The sequence below is a fragment of the Azolla caroliniana genome, unplaced genomic scaffold (assembly GCF_043228905.1).
Source record: "Azolla caroliniana isolate FFs.n. ecotype wild unplaced genomic scaffold, voAzoCaro1.0.p SCAF_3, whole genome shotgun sequence".
Classification (NCBI taxonomy): domain Eukaryota; kingdom Viridiplantae; phylum Streptophyta; class Polypodiopsida; order Salviniales; family Salviniaceae; genus Azolla; species Azolla caroliniana.
This window is the reverse complement of record NW_028230438.1, coordinates 22,831,297-22,848,922: the sequence shown is the minus strand read 5'-3', so window position 1 is coordinate 22,848,922 and position 17,626 is coordinate 22,831,297. Positions and strand designations below refer to the sequence as shown.

General features: G+C 35.3%; 2 protein-coding genes across 4 annotated transcripts; both read right to left on the bottom strand.

The window, feature by feature from the left end:
* Positions 1-470: 470 nt before the first annotated feature.
* Positions 471-7,743, bottom strand: LOC147866670 (aldehyde dehydrogenase family 2 member B7, mitochondrial-like). Of its 2 annotated transcripts, none has more exons than XM_087317125.1 (10): positions 7,546-7,739; positions 7,005-7,147; positions 5,546-5,699; positions 4,425-4,654; positions 3,403-3,492; positions 3,089-3,262; positions 2,780-2,917; positions 1,431-1,568; positions 1,281-1,342; positions 471-806 (listed from the first exon to the last, which is right to left on the bottom strand). In XM_087317125.1, exons 1-10 carry the CDS (start codon positions 7,613-7,615, stop codon positions 533-535), a joined length of 1,473 nt encoding a protein of 490 aa, XP_087173251.1. In that variant the 5' UTR covers positions 7,616-7,739; the 3' UTR covers positions 471-532. The 2 variants fall into 2 exon arrangements, with proteins under 2 accessions (XP_087173251.1, XP_087173252.1); XM_087317126.1 differs by lacking the exon at positions 471-806 and adding an exon at positions 997-1,098 and having other exon boundaries at positions 1,236-1,342; positions 7,546-7,743.
* Positions 7,744-9,388: 1,645 nt separating this feature from the next.
* On the bottom strand, positions 9,389-15,741 carry LOC147866669 (putative oxidoreductase At1g06690, chloroplastic). 2 transcript variants are annotated; one of them, XM_087317123.1, is made up of 10 exons: positions 15,551-15,741; positions 13,762-13,883; positions 12,801-12,982; positions 12,627-12,714; positions 12,011-12,096; positions 11,813-11,927; positions 11,262-11,409; positions 10,867-10,912; positions 10,072-10,196; positions 9,389-9,626 (listed from the first exon to the last, which is right to left on the bottom strand). In XM_087317123.1, exons 1-9 carry the CDS (start codon positions 15,622-15,624, stop codon positions 10,086-10,088), a joined length of 972 nt encoding a protein of 323 aa, XP_087173249.1. In that variant the 5' UTR covers positions 15,625-15,741; the 3' UTR covers positions 9,389-9,626; positions 10,072-10,085. The 2 variants fall into 2 exon arrangements, with proteins under 2 accessions (XP_087173249.1, XP_087173250.1); XM_087317124.1 differs by having other exon boundaries at positions 9,389-9,621.
* Between the last annotated feature and the right edge of the window lie 1,885 nt (positions 15,742-17,626).

Sequence of the window (17,626 nt, the reverse complement as noted above, 5' to 3'; positions counted from 1 at the left end):
AACTTCCAAATCAAATTTTTGTTGATGATTTTGTTGTTTCTAAATATATAGTTTCAATTTGATTTGATACAATTTCATCATGAAACAATGTAATTTCTTTGATTTGGATTTTGACCTCTAGAATGTTGCACTCTAACTGAATGGTTATCATATCCAAATACAATATGTGCATTTCCAACAAACAATCTTTTCACATCTTTAACCCATCCTAGTGTAAATTTGTAAGAAAATAATCTATTTTGGTTATGTATTTGGAACTATGGGTATAAATTCCAATATGATTTATCTTAAGAGGGTATGCTTACTTTTTTCAATAGGCCAAGTGGCATATTAGGGTAATAATAATGATCACCCAATATTTACAAAAGGCTATCTGTCATCAAGAGTACCTTGCTAGGGCAGCATGTATATACTTATATTCTGACCAAACAGTTCTAGGAAATGTTCTATGCAAACATATTATGTATATGTATATGTATTATACCATTACCAACCAAACAAACCAATTCTTGAGGTTTTTTGTGCATATTTATTACAACCAGGGGGAATCATGAAGTGGTGTCACAACTGATTTCAGTTGCATGAAGTTGAGGATAGCGTGCAGACCTTGTTCACGGCCAATCCCACTCATCTTATATCCACCGAAGGGCAAAATCATGTCCATCACATTATAGCAATTGATCCAGATAATTCCGGCCCGAACTGAGCGTGATAACGTATTTGCAACATCAATGTTTTTCGTTACCACCCCTGCTGCCAACCCGTATCTGGTGTTATTTGCCCTCTTAACAACCTCTTCCAATGTCCTACACATAAAATAGTCATTACACTTTTCAAAACAAAATCTTTCAACAAAACCATGATTCGTAGTCAAAGGCAATCAAAACCCCATTTATTAGGAAAAGAATAATAAGTTTTTTTCCCCAATGGCAATGCTATCCCCTACTCGAGGACAAAGAATCAATGGTATTCTATAAATGGTACCCCATTGCCATGAATGGCAATCAGCCCCTCATACATAAGGGAAAGGAAAATAAATGATATGTTTCCCTTGTAGCAATGGAATCCCTATTTCAATAATGAAGAATAAATGATATTCTATAAATGGTACTCCTGCCCATGATTTCCATGAATGGAAATCATGCAATCAGACCCTTGTGTATATATAGAAACGCAATCAGACCCTTGTGTATATATATAGAAACGCAATCAGACCCTTGTGTATATATAGAAACACAATCAGACCCTTGTGTATAGATGAAGAAAATATAGCAAAATACTTGAACTTCAAAATTGACATTACTGGCCCGAATATCTCATCCACAGCAATCTTCATTGCATCCTGAATAGAAAATCAGTACAACTTTGAAAAACATCATTTTTTTGTTCCTTTCATGTGCAAGAAGTCATATATTACTCAAAATAATCACCTTCACATCAGCAAAGACTGTTGGCTCGATGTAGTACCCTTGATTTCCAATTCTCTTTCCACCAGTTAGAATCTTTGCCCCTTCGGACTTGCCGATTTCGATGTACCCAAGGATCTTCTCAAACTGAGCTTTATCAACCTATGTATGGACGAAGTTTCAATGAGTGCAGATATTACCTTTTGATCAGGGGGAAGTACTTAAAATCTACATGGTAATAGATTCATCTTTATCATCAATATTGAAGCTTAACTCAAGGTTATCCATTGGTTTCTACTAGCGTTGAATATTAACTATGACTCTGTTAATATCAAAGTTAAAATCCACATGCAAATGTCCCTCAATATTTTGCTTCCCAGGGTTGAATTAATCCCATCATCCACAAGCTAATAATCTAGACTCAAATATTGTCTGTAGTTATATTTTAAGACCAATCACATGCTAATGATTTTTAAAATGAAGCATTTATTGTCTGTCGATCTCTACCTTGATCATCCACAAGCTAATAATCTAAACTCAAATATTGTCTGTAGTTATATTTTAAGACCAATCACATGCTAATGATTTTTAAAATGAAGCATTTATTGTCTGTCGATCTCTACCTTGATCATCCACAAGCTAATAATCTAGACTCAAATATTGTCTGTAGTTATATTTTAAGACCAATCACATGCTAATGATTTTTAAAATGAAGCATTTATTGTCTGTCGATCTCTACCTTGATCATCCACAAGCTAATAATCTAAACTCAAATATTGTCTGTAGTTATATTTTAAGACCAATCACATGCTAATGATTTTTAAAATGAAGCATTTATTGTCTGTCGATCTCTACCTTGATCATCCACAAGCTAATAATCTAGACTCAAATATTGTCTGTAGTTATATTTTAAGACCAATCACATGCTAATGATTTTTAAAATGAAGCATTTATTGTCTGTCGATCTCTACCTTGATGAGGAGGCCTACATGCACCACATTGCTATTGTCCGAGCCATGGTATCCCCTTTTGGGCATTGAGTCAATACCCTACTTATGTAGACCTTGACTCATTTGTACATGAGAAGAAGTGATGGAACAAGGAAGTTGGGATGGTTCTTTATTGATAAGCCATTACATTTATATTCTTCAACTTCTCTATGTCTCTTGGTTTTACTGAGAGTAGTCCTAAGCACCATTGGTCTTCATATCCCATTTAAATCCAAATAACCCAGAAAGAAAAGCTTCTTGCCTGTGGACCTTGATTTGACTTCTAAAAGCATTTATCGTCTCTGAATCTCTAGTTTTAACTCTCTAGTTTTAACAGTATATGTCTAATAAATACAAAATACCCAGAAAGGAAAGCTTTCTTGCCTGCGGACCCTGCTCCACTCCGCTTTGGAACGGATCTCCAACGACTCGATTTCTGGCTTTTTCAGCTGCTTTTTCCACAAACTTATCATAGATCCCCTCTTGTACAAACACTCTACTGCTAGCAACACAACATTGGCCCTGCAATTCATAACACATGTGTCACCAGAAGTTTTCTAAGAAGTATTTACAGATATATCTCACCATAATTGTTTTGAGAAGAATTACACACACTGGATTAAAAAATAAAGGGTTGGCTTTTTTTACAGCAGCTGAAATGTGTAACCACAAAATTATAGCTAGAATGCAAACCATGTTGAAGAAGAGACCAGAGTGTGAGAGCTCTATGGCTAGATCCATGTCTGCATCATCACAGATTATTAATGGTGACTTGCCACCCAATTCAAGGGTCACAGGTTTGAGGTTGCTTTGTGCAGAAGCTTCCATGACAAGCCTCCCAACCTCGGTTGACCCCGTGAAAGACACCTATATAGAAGTTAAATGCACAGGATTAAAATTTACCATGATCAAAGTCGATATAAATATCATACATGAATTTGTCTTTTCACCAACATATCAATGCCCATGTGATTAAAGACTATTTCTAACTGTCAAATTGTTCTTACCGCATCAACATTCATGTGGTTAGAGATTGCTGCACCTGCAGTCTCTCCAAAACCAGGAAGAACATTCAGAACTCCAGGTGGAATGCCTGCCTACATATAAAATACAGAAATTATGAAAAAATCATATTCTTCGAGGTTAGGGTTCTAATCTTTAAATGCTCATTTGAGTAGAAAATATTGTGACAGGGAAAGTTCCCAATGTTGAAGCTATATTCACTTGGGACCTCTCAAATACCAGAGACTAGGTAACAACGAATGAGAAAGTAAAAACATAATCTACAATATAAACTTTGGACTCTTGGTACAAGTGAAAATCATTCTAGAATAAAAGTCCATATGAAAGGATTGAAATATTTACTGAAGTCCTCCATGATACAAAAGGGTGGAAATAGCTCTAGAACCAAACTGTATGCCAAGATTTGCACAATTGACAAGAAGGCATCTTGGGACAAATAACTCTGAGGATTGGGATCTCAGTAGAATCAGAATTATTACATCAATTCTATTCATATCTCTGTTCATCGGAAAGAGCCGCCAAAAGGTTAGACTAGACTGGTGTAGGTAGCTCGATTGCTTCACTCGTCATTGAAATATAAGCTGGAGACATTTCTGTTTATACTCTTATCAATGTCATTCTCATTACAGATGGATAAATCCTCCCGGAAACTGAACCTCTCTATCGTGGAGTTTGGCAAAGGATTTCATATTGCGATATCCATTTAAAGTATTGACACAAGAATCAAGAATATAGAGATATTTCTGTCTATTTACAGCCCAGAAACCAGCCTATGATACTAACACATACATGTATATGGGTCCTTTTCTTATCCAAGGACAAGAAACACGAACTATTACAAGGTCAATGATGGTCAATGAGCACACGTACATATGTATTGTACTGTGTACCCAAAAACATAAAAAATGATAAACTCTAAGAGGTAACTAAGAAATGTGCCCAAAAACAATTAGAATGAAAATAAGAATTGAACCAAAACTACATTGACTATCTTTACTTGATTTACCTCTTTGGCAAGGGCAGCAAGGTAAATAGCGGTAAGAGGAGTCTGCTCAGCAGGCTTTACTACAACAGAGCATCCAGCCACCAAAGCGGGTGCTACCTTTGCCACAAACAAGAAAATAGGGAAATTCCAAGGAATGATGGCACCAGCAACTCCAATAGGTTCATAAAGCGAAATAGCATGGTAAGGCCCATCCATTTTGAATGTGCTCCCAGTTATCTTATCTCCCCATCCTTGTGCACAACCACATAACAAAAAACACCCCATTAAATGACTAAATTGGATTTATGCAGGAACAGAAATTTTTACAGACTCAAGGTTTCTACCTTTCAGTTATGATAAATCTAATTATCATTCGGAGAATGAAAAGGCCCAAACCCTACATAGAAACTCTTAATTCACACTCATAAAAGCACATAAGATTTCTACACTTAATTTAGGATATTCAGCAGCCTAAGACACTTTATACTTCAAACATAAGTCGTGAACGCACATTAGTTGTGGCATTGATAGATTGGTATTTCAAAGCATTAATATTTCTACAGATTTATATACCCAAATCAGTTCAAAACGTCAGGCTCTAGTGGCAGCTTCTACAAATTTGCATAAAGAAGCATAAATATTTCTACATTTTGAAGTGCATTCAGCAGCTCAAAAACTTTATATACACACTAGTTGCATGTAGATGAATTCATATCCCAAAGCAGAAACATTTCTTCAGATTAAGGGTGTTTAGTGACTCAAAACTTTGTACATAATTCACACGCATATCAATGAATGACCATACACTCAAATGAATAGCGCCCAATATCGACTAATGAACATACACTCAAAGATTTCTACAGATTGAGGATACTTAGCAGCTCAAAGTATTTCAACATACTTCACACGCAACAGCTCAAAGTTTATGCATACCTCACCACACTAGTTCCAGCATCAACAAACTGGCACTGTCAACAGCATTAAGATGTATACAAATGTAGGATATTCAACAGCTCAAAATAATTGACTGACCTCACCAACCAACAGATATGCACTCTCAAAAGCATAAAGATTTATATAGATTTAGAATATTCAGCAGCTCGAAATAATTGACAGTACTCCAGACACTACTTTGTCCTTACCTGCAATACTACGAACAAACTTTATAGAAAAGGGCAAATCCATGTGTCTAGACATATCAAGAGGTTTTCCATTGTCAAGAGTTTCCAAAGAAGCAAGATCCTCTGAATGTTCTTCCATCAAATCAGAAAACATATGCAAGACTCTTCCCCTTTCCTGAAAAAAAATCATAATGTTGTAATTGTTGTTTCTCAACTTAATAATGTTGTAGATTGTGGCAATTGTCGATGTGGCTGTATATGCAATTCAATTTGCAATATATGTACAGAACATGAATCTTATCTACAAAGTAGTGATATAACCTCAAATAATCCCAATGCAAATATGCTTAATACTTAAAAGGCTACTGATCTAGATCAATGAGACATAAAAGATTCTGTAACTTTCATACTATGATGGAACAAAAGTATTACATGATCCACAACCACGCGTGATATGGACTTGATAATGTACATAGACAAGCACTTCAAAAGTACAGATAACAAGATCCTTATTATGATCCACATTCATACATAAAGTATGCATGTTCTTATATAAATGCACGTCAGCCCTAGAGAAATCATACTCACATGAACGATATTTAGTATGCATGTATCCATACTCTTGTATACATGCACATCAGTCGTTTTGAAATCACATTCACATGAACGATGATATTTAACAAAATGCTGTGAGAAAACCACATTCACATTCTTACACATGGATACTTAACCCTATAGACACAAAATGATACTATCATCCACAGATCACATGTAAGATATGGAATAAATTCTGTGGATACTATTATATATACACACTATTTCATACATAGCCTTTCAGAGGAAGTTTATGATCCACATTCTGTGAGTACTCTCTTACATAGATACATTCATTCGTACATAGCCCTAAAAAAATTTATGATGCACTTTCGCATATATGATACTGATAAAATATTCTGGGAAATTAGTCATGGATAGCAGACACGCGACCATACATATATCTATCCAGCCCTAGAGAAAAAGATTATGATCCACATTCACATGTATGACATACAGAAAATGCTGTGGGTAACTCCAGTTGACGTTAGTATATGCATGTCTATATATACATCAATCCATCATGCATCACTCCATTCTTCCGATAGTCGTATAAAATCAATATTTCTAAATACTGTGGGCAACTCTACTCGAGGGTAGTATACGCATGTCTATTATATATACATCAATCAATCATAGTCATAAAATCACTCTATGCTTCCCATAGTCATAGAAAATCAGTGTTTCTGAATCCTGCGGGAATTACTCATGCAATTATCCAACATTTACATGGATATGGAGTCATTGATTTGTAGGCTTCTACTGTACATGCATCCATACGTGCATATTATTATCCACATGCACATGAACACATATTACGATCTACATTCACATGTATAATATGGATAATTATGTGGGCATTTAAAGAAACGTGATGGAAGCTTACATAACCCGACATACGAGGCCAGGGTCCTTCATCAAAGGCTTTCCTCGCAGCCTTTACAGCCACGTCAACATCAGCCTTTTCTGCTTCTGCCACGTCAGCGATCACTTCCCCCGTTCTTGGATCAAATGTTTGGAATGTCTTCTCTGCATCATTGCCATGAAGTAATGAACAAATCAATCAGACACGGAAAAATGGAAGAAAAAACGTGAAAACCTTCAAAATATATTGTTGGGTCATCATTACCGTTTTAAAATACACAGGGAAGTCAAGGCATAGAAAAAAGAAGCAGAAAGTAAAGATGGCCCAATACAAGCCCCGCAATGTCTGAGGGGTCTAAGGTATCATAAAGTTTTCATTTTTACTTCAAACATATTCAAGTTATTTATCATAGCAGCATCAACCTCATGTAGCTACACAGGAATCAGATAAGATAATAAATCAATAAAAGTGAAAAAGCAGAAATGCAAGAAATGACGATGACCCAATACGAGAACCCTCAAAACTATATTTGATGGATCAATGGTTTTTTGAGGGTTTTTACTTGACACGGAGTCGACAAATTCGCCATCGATGAAGAGTTTGGTGTGTTTGATCTGAATTTGAGGTGCCATAGCTATTTTGAACCTGCATTTTCATGATTAGCGAGACTAATGACCACGTCTTATATCTGATCTCTGTCACGTGGGTTGCTAAATATGATTTCCATTGAAATTTGAGTCCGAAAACAAATGATCTTCCGGAAGCTCAAGGTGAACCATTCCATCATTCATACTCTATAGTTTGTCCAAAGTTATTAGTCATTCATGCGCATGCATTAAACACTTTAACCCATGGGAATGATCTATCTAGTCTCGTCAATCAAAAGGGGTCACACAATCGATGTACATTTGCTACAATAATTTGTCTCAATTCGTTATCCCCGACGAAAATCAATTATCATACCCAATTTCCCACCACTTTTGACCCGTCACGCCCAACTATGCAACTCTCTTGTCATAGGTAATATAACCCGGCTCTTGCTTTATCATTATCTTCTGCCATATGATTTCACCAACGTTCCAACTTTTGAAGGTGATATAACCTCGCTCTTGCTTTATCTTTATCATTTGCCATATAACCCATTGATCGATTTTTGGATGTGTCCCACCTTTGTTTGTCATCAAGTTATGTAAAGGTGTTTTGCTTTTTTAACCATTTAAACCATTTGCATGAGACTTGTGTGCAAGTTGAGGTTCATCTTATGTATGGATTCAGTTTGGAGTGCTTTAATCTTGCTGACTATGTTAAATCTAATTTTCAAGCATTCGATCATCTCAACATGAGAATCACCCTGCTTTGATGGGAACTCTTCATAGTTAAATTGGATTGGCTATACATAAGAGAGTGCAACACTATGTACAAAATATAGAAGTCTTTCATATAGGGAACTATTTTATGTGAAACAAATGTCATAAAAGAACTTAAATGTTTAGAATCACATGATTAGTGGAAATGTAAGGGTATACTAATGCTTCTAAGTTGTCCTTGGTCAATATATACACTTCTATATCATAGCCACTTCATTTCATCTAATAAGACTTGCAAGATTGGGCCCTTCACAACCAAGCTAGATCGCATTAAATATTTCATCTATAGTTTAAAGCTTTGCATCTAACCTTTACAGCTACCATTGTGCTAGATTATTATGCTCTTTTGATTTTATGCTTTAGTTACAAACAATTAAGGAGAGGAAGGTGAAAAGACATCATGAAAGATATAATGATTTGGTAGTCACAATTATATCACCTAATTCTTAGGGAGTTTGCATCACGCATCCCAACTAGGTAGGCATGGAGTGTGCTATTTAGTCCATTTACTCCTAGCAAATAACTTCTAGAGACGAAAAAATAGATGGTGCTCACAAATACACCTATATGCAAATAGGGGTCAAAATGCAGGTGAATGCATCTTCATGAGAGTTGGTACATTTGGTATACAAATATTTACTTATACACTACCTTGATCAAAAACCAGTAATCATAATCCATGTATATATAACACCTTTCAATTTACTTATGACAGAACATGCCTTCATCATGCCACTCCAAAAAACCATGAACAATTTCGCGTAACATGAATAAAGCACACATAAGCAAGGATATTACAGATAACCAAAAGAGCATAGACTATTATGAGTGAGCACGTAACTTCCTCATCCTGTGCCTATGTTTTTGTTATTTAATATTTTCGCTTATTGATGGTATCATACAACAGCCAAACACATAGCATGGGTCTATTTTCTTAGATGTATGAAAGTGGAACGAGGTAACTGCTCAATTTGTAGCATGTCCCTTGAGACACTTGAGTTTAAATGTTGCTACTCCATTGCAAGTAACAAAATCGACAACAAAAATGACTAGATCATTATTTATTTATCAACAATAGAAAGATTTAAACGAGAGGGCATGTATGGGTTACATAAATAAAGAATCTTTGCCATACTCATATACAATCAGAATTGGCTACTTGTAGGTCACAGATCAATCAAAATTAACATTTGTAAAATCTCGAAAAAATCACCGTCCATCTTTATTTTGACTGGTAAATGGAAAGACAAATTTTGAATCCATTCATCCATCTAATCTGTACCAATAGAAGTGAAAACCATTAGAAAAGGAATCACACAAACCACTCATACAAACAGAAAGTAAAAAATATACAAAAAAATACCACCAACCATACGGTATACCAAAACACTAAGGACAATGATTGAAATACCTATTCTGCTTAGGTAAAATTGCCATAAAATTGAAATACCATAAAAGTAAAATTGCCAAATACTTCTGTATAGGAATCGAGGCAATAACGTATTACCCAAAAAGTAGGAATTGCATAAATACTTTTACAGAAAAAACAAAAAAGTAGAGAAGGCCACAGGTATTAACAAATAAGTAAAAACCCTAAAGAACTTTTGCACAGGAATAAAATCATATAGATCAAAAAAGAAAAAAATTGTAGAAACACTTTTTCAGAGGAAATCAAAGGTATATAGTAATAGAAAAAAGATTAAAATTTTTGTAGCAATAACCTTTGATTTAGAAATTAGCCATGTTGCCAAAATCCGCTTGTGATTCCACGGAATCCTAATTTATCAAGTTCTTCAACTTCGTGTTGAGATAAGGTCCAACCCAAAGCTCCTGCATTCTCTTCGGCCTGTTGACAATGGAAAAGAAATACATTGATAAAACACATTGCATTTACGGGGTAAGCTCTGAACTGCCCCTCATGTTTCCATTAATTCCGCTAAATATCCTTTGTCAAGCTCCTCCCAAGCAAAAAATTATATGTCAAAATCTTATCCCCCTGTATTTTCTTCTGTTGGTTGACCAAGGACATTTAGATAAAAAAGAAAAACTTGGTGGTATTTCAACGTTTTCCAGATTAAATTGTTGGATATGATCATGAATATAAGAATGAAAGCTTTTTATTTTCCTTTTCTCTTTTGTTGATGAAAAGAAATACCAAAACCTTGAAAAGACATATATACAATCAAACGCTTGAACATCTTTCTGAACGGGTGTCAGTTTTTTTCTTTTACTCTTGTATGATGTAAAAGTAGAATGCATTTTGTTTAACCGTAGAAGATCATTTTTTCTGGGTATGATTGGAAATTTGTAACACCATTCTCATGGAGATGACATTTTTTTGTTATCATTTTATTTCTATATTACATAATTATTATATATTTGACATTTCCACTTTCATACGTCATTGAAGAACGCATAGAAATGCAAACATAAGAAATGAGACTGGTATTTGAGTTATTAAACTATCTTCAGCACTACAATATATAATAAAGGATTGTACCAAAACGAAAACTCACTTGCTTTTCATTTTTGGCCCCAGGAATAGGGATAGCTCCTTTGCAGCTGTAAACACAGCAATAGCAGCATAACCATTCAAAAATAAATCCTCAATTTGTACTTCATAGTTTTTATGTAGAAAATTCAACAATATCCCTCAACTCCTGTTTTTACATTTCCCAAATGCCCTTGAAGTTTTGTTATTTCCCCAAAATCCCCATTCATACCCTCACTCTCTCTAAATCCTCTCCCTTTTTCTCTTTTCATCAGATCGAGAGAGAAAGGTATGATTTAGAAAGAGAGGATTTGATCATGGAAATTTGAGTTAACAAAAACTCCAGGTCATTCGAGGAAATAATAATAATTCAGGGAGGTGACATTTTAAGAATAACGAAAAACTAATGGTTCAGCTTACATGATCCAGTTCAACGCGACCTGACTGACAGTCTTGTCATGAGCAGAAGCTATAGTTTTCATTTTATTGATCAGAGGTTGTATCTCTTTTATAGGTATATTCCCAAAATTCCTATTCCCAGGAGGTGGGTTATCCACAGTGAACTTTCCTGAAATAAAAGTTCCTTTTCAAACACCCAGAACATTCTCAATCTCATCCATAAACAACAACAAAAAAAATCAATAAATCTTTAAATAGACTATATAATACACTAACAAGAATGAGGGGAAAGTGCTGGTGAGTTTCTCTGCCTTTCATAGTTTTTCAATGATCTAATCTTAGGTTCAAAAAACATTTGTGTCTGCATTTCATGCATATCATAATAACAAGGTGAGAATTTTGTAGAAAAAATGGAACTTCGGAAATCAAAACTATATAACCATCACTTAGGACAAAAAAGCTGACATGATGAACCTCACCAAATAAAGCATCTCTAACAAAATTGACATTCGTAAGGACCTAAGTTTCCTATATTGAATAACAATTATTCATACTCAATTATCGATACTTACCAGTCAATCTACCCATGCCAAGGGGGGAATATGCCAAAACTTTGACTCCAAGATCAGCACATGTTGTCAACATACCATTCATAGATGGATTCATCCTCAATAGTGAAAATTCCACCTGAAATTCTATCTGGCTATATGAGAGGAACATCTTTTACTTTTCTGGTTAAATTCAAAATGTAAAGCAAAAGAAAAGACAACCTGATTAGATGCTAATGAAATATTTCTTTTGACAAGAACTTTATGAGCCCGAAGTAATTCATCCTTGCTGAAATTAGAAACTCCAACTGTTTGTCATCAACACAAATTGACATTAGACGAAATTTTCATAGATATTTTCTCCACTAAATACCAGTAAAATGGAGTAGATAGCTAGAATTAATCGATAAAAGATATGAGCAAGCAACAGAAAACAAATTTTGTTTACACCACTTTAGTTCCAAGGTTACCAGCAAAACAAATGTAGGCATGCAAGTTCAGATGAAGTCTTTACAAAAAGAAACAATGGATTAATAAAAATTGAGAAGTTATAACAGATTTTTAAAAAATAGGTAAAGACTAGGCTATCATCAATACGAACGTTAACTTAAAGAGCTTAGACACCACTTGAATAAATTGATGGATCTCCGGATGACACAAAGCCAAATAAGGAAATAGAGGACGGTTATATAATTTCATCACCAGGTTTAATCATGAAGCAGTCGGTTGAGTTAGACTGGTTGTTAAAATGGTTTAACACTGCCCGTTATGCATTAAAAAGGTTTAATTCATGTGACTTTTACAGCTAAACTTAGGTAGCGAAAATGGTTGTGCAAACCTGCTTTTGTAAGCCCTGCATCATATGCATCAGCAAGTCCCTCCGTAAGATGCTCTATACTCCTGATTGAAAAACCTGGCCCGTGAATCTTACACAAGGAAGAGGTATTAAGGGAAGAAGTCATAAATAAATGGACATGCAAAACCCACATAGCAAATTAACTTAGTTTCCTACCTGAAAGAGGTCTACTTGCTCTAATTGAAGCCTGTCCAAGCTTTCCTTCAATGTAGTGACTAATGTCTTCCTTGCATTAAAATGCCATGGCAGTGGGCAATATTTTGTTGCTATACGAACTCCATCTTTTTGTTCTGGGGAGAGCTTCTTCCAAAACTTCCCGATCAATCTCTCTGATTCACCTATTAACAACAATATGGAGCAATTGCTTATCAATAGAAAGCAACCAGCTTACTGGAAAGTTTGCATCCTTTGTCTCTGTTAGATGTTTCATGATTTTGTAAAAGCTTCCAAAGAAGACATCCCCATATTATTTATCAACTTGGGGAACTGAAATTGAAAACAGGAGAGTTAACGGAGACAAAACAACAAGCTGAATTCTCTTTAGATTCCTTGCAAATCTTCACTGCTGGTATGAGAGAGAGAGAGAGATTTATTGGAGCAAGTGGAAATTATTTCCTCAGTGGAGTGTTCGTCTTGCCTATCGGCAATTCAACATGTTCCACTACCCCATGTAGTTAGTGAGTGACCATACTCCATTGTGACACCCATTGTAAGTAGTGTTTTTCACACACATTTATTAAGATAATAGTGTGTTTTCACCAGGAGAGAGAGAGAGAGAGAGAGTGAAAGTGAGAGATGGAAGCGGGGAGTTCTATATATATAGATCCCCAATACTACAGTTATTTAGAGTTGGGGTTCTCTAAATATGTAATCCAAAATCTTAGAAAATATAATAATTAATAAATAGAATTGCAAAAATGCACACATACACATAGGGACATCATAATATATATATATATATAGAAGACTCAAACCCTCTATATATACTCCAACTTCCACAACCATCAGTGACTTATCATATGAGGATGTGGCCATCTCGCTATCAATCTAAAGTAGGCACTCAGATTAACAAATTTCTAGTTAATGGTATTATGAAACCATGGTGAATAATAGTTACCTTCCCCATACATGGACGCAGTATCAATGAGTTTCACCCCACATTCCAATGATTTCTTGAAGGCAGCTTCAGCTGTGGCCTCACTTAGTTCCTTATCATACCCTCCATAACCCCATGTTTTCCTGCATTGAAATTTTAAGAAATGAAAAAACATTATGCTCATGGTTATTGACTAAATCTCACATTTTCCTGCATATAATGAAAAGAGAAGATATTCGACTTTAATTCTACCAATAGACCTAAAACTCTTAGGCACCTTATGTGATCATATTTTCTATTTCATGGGCACGAGCAGCATAAATTATAGGATAGTTTAATCTCCAAATATAACATCAGTCTTCATGTCTTCAATTCAAACATGAAGAAATGAATGGGAAGAATCATGTGCAGATTATATTCACAAAAAATCTGTTCTTCTTCCAGAAGAAATACATTTATGGATGAACTAATCCTCAGATGTAGTATCAATCACCATCTCCAGTGGAACAAGAAGAAACATATCTTCCGGTTATATTTTCATCAATGTTATCTTCAGAAATTACTAATCTTCAAACCATCATGGCTAGCATTGATGCCCATTATGAAGGGATTGAAAGGAAGGAAAGGCATACGCAGGTTATTTACATAAAATCTAACAAGGCCATTTCAACGTTTCATGTTTTACGAGTATGAAAGGATGCGTTATTGCATATTTCAACATTTACATGTCATGAATGTAAGTCCGTCCATTACTTTGGAAATTTTTCTTCCACAAATAGGAGCATTGATGCAAAAACGTTAATATTTTTAAGAGGATTTGGATTACAGAGAGACAGAGCTTTGATGTAAACATGACCATTTATTCGGGATTATTCTTCTTGAAACACAAAACTATAACATAAATATGTTCATATCCTGAAAATTGTTTTCTTCTTGAAAGACAAACTCTGATGCAAATATGGCTCATTTCTTGACGATTTCTTCCAGAGAGAATTTTGTATGTAAATAATGCTCGCTGCCACAAGACTATTCTTCCAGAAACCCAGAACTTCAATGTACCGTGTTTGGAGATTTTATGTTCAAGACTTAGTTTACGAAATAAATGAAGATTGGTGCTATGCTTGTGGGTTGATTTATTATAAATGTATATGCTTTCTTCTATATCAAAACTCAGCCTTCTGGAATAAACCTTCAACTATTTCGCACTGATGTTGAGAAAATGAACGTTAATACAATAAGAAGATAAAATTTACATCATAATTTTGTTTTCCTGACAGAGTAATCCTCAAGAAATCGGCATATTCACATTGACATGCTATAATATAACTCAAGGAATCAGCTTTATTTACATGTTTTTCTGGAAGAAAATCTCAAGTATATAGCATTGACGTTGAAGAAACGAACAATTAATACCATAAGAAGGTTATACTTACATAATGATTTTATCTTCCCGAAAAAGCACAGTTACATCCACGTTAGAGAAAAACAACATCAAGAAGTGAACCTTATTAACATGTAACTCAGTCTTCCTGGAGAAAGACATGGACACATTTACTTAAAATTTCATCTTTCTAGAAGGAAGTTCCTACATGTTTATTTACATTGAAAAACGGTGTTTGCGTGGAGGAAGAAATCATCGGGAAATGAACGTATGTGCATCCAGGAAGAAAGTCCTCGGCAATTGAAGGCGTTCAGATGTGAAGAGAGGGGAGGGAGAGGATATAAAAGAAACGAATCCCATATTTACATAAAATTCCTGTCTTCCTTGAAGAAAGAAATACAAAAAGAAGGAAGCAGAGTGGATACTTACTTGTCTCCCCAAGCCCAGGTTCCGATTCCCATAAGGTGGTCCTTAAGTACGTTTCCATTACTCATTTTCTGCATCGGAAGGAGAAAGAAAGAAATGGAGAAATTACAAGAAATTGGAGAAGAAGTATAAGAAAAACGAAATATGAGAGCAAGAAGAACAATTAGAAGACACAACAGAAGGGAGAAGATTAGGACAATATAGCAATAAAGTGGGAGCAAACGATACAATGCAAGATATGAAGAATTGACCAGAAGAACGCAGAAGAAGAAGAAGAAGAAGAAGAAGAAAAGATTAGAGTTAAGAACCAGAAGATGGAATGATGATGATGAGGAATCGACGATGATGACGATGAAAGAAGGAAGAGGATGAAGAAGAAGAAGAAGACTTAGAAGAATATGGCGATGAAGATGGGGATGAAAGAAGAAGAAGAAGAAGAAGAAGAAGGATATGGCAGTGATGATGATCACGAGGATGGTGATGAAAGCAGAAAAAGAAGGGACTTAAGCCGCCATAGCCACACAAGGAGAGATTAAACTGGAGACTTTGAATATATACCGCAGGGGGGATGGGGTAAAAAGCAAGAGAAAAACGCAGCAGAAGACAAGCAGCCGTAATTAGCAAGTAATTAGAGAGAGACGACTGCGTTAATCGATTCAATGGATGAACTAATTAAGAGAAAGATTAAATTAGGGAGGAGGTTTAAGTTTTATAAGTATGTAAAAAAACAAAACCCAATCGAGAGCCCTCACTTTTCCGTTATTTCCCGAAATGCCCTCCCCAATGGTTCAATCATACCCCGACCATGGACACGGACACAGACACAGACCTAGACCCGAACCCAATGCAAATCCGCCCAAAGAGAAAGCGAGAGAGGCCTCAATGTGAGCATGTACACCCCAATCTGAGAGAAACAAGTTTTACCGCTTGCGTTTAACACCACATGGGGCCATTCGGGAGCTAACGACGATAAGAACTCGGTACTAAACAATAACGGAGGCAAAATGCATTACTTGCTTTGCTCATCGTATGTATATGAAACTTCTCCTTCATTCTTATGGTATACACGTGGATCACATAATCATATGCTAGTGTATCTATTGCTTGTGCTATCTTAGAATTTGAATGCTTTAACTTGAAGGAGGTGATGGAGTTTCATTCCTTGCTTAGGTTAAAGGTCACTTTTCTTTGAACCTCTCGCAACCAGATTCTACATTCTATTTTGCTATAGAAATTGTTCATATTTCTTTTTAAGTTTGTGGCCGCCACCTTGGATGCAATGTTGAGCAAAAGCGGTGATCATGGCCCAATTTGAAGCTGGAAGCATGTACATTTTTCCATGCATGCAAAGTACGGCAAAATCAAGATTCTACCAATTCGATTTTTTTGTGGCAACCATTGTGGTAAAGGCAATGAGATGTGGCGTTCTTCTCTTTGTATATAGTTTGAAATTTTTTAGATTTAGAGCAATGAAGTGCGATGGATGGATAACATCTTTGTTATGTTAGCACTTCAACATCTTAGAAAGGAACTTGAACGATAACTATATTTTATGGTCATGACAATCATACATCTTTGAACCGTTGTAATACGATGATGGTGATGATTATTGTACTCTAATGTAATGAAGTGCAATGGATAACATCTTTGTTATGTTAGCGCTTAACATATTAGAAAGAAACTTGAATGATAACTAGATCTTATGCTTACGACAAGCATACATCTTTGTACAATTGTAATACGATGACGTGATGATTATTGTACTCTAATTAATGCAATAAACTGGAAACCTAGTTGGACAAAAGCCAAAATTCCCTAGCCTTGCGTATGGTAGGACAAAAATCATAAATGAGTGTAATGGCATACAACCTACTATAGTTTTGTTGTGTTTTCAGTAAATGAATAGAGTGATAGGTGTTCTATCTATTATTCGTCACTTTTTTCTATAGCCTTCATAGAGGCTGCATGTAGTAAATGCATGATGCATAGGGTATAGTTTCATTCAAACCAAGCTAACTCAATGATTGAAAATTCAACAGAATTCATTCCTACATCCGTTGGGATTCTTTTATTAATGAT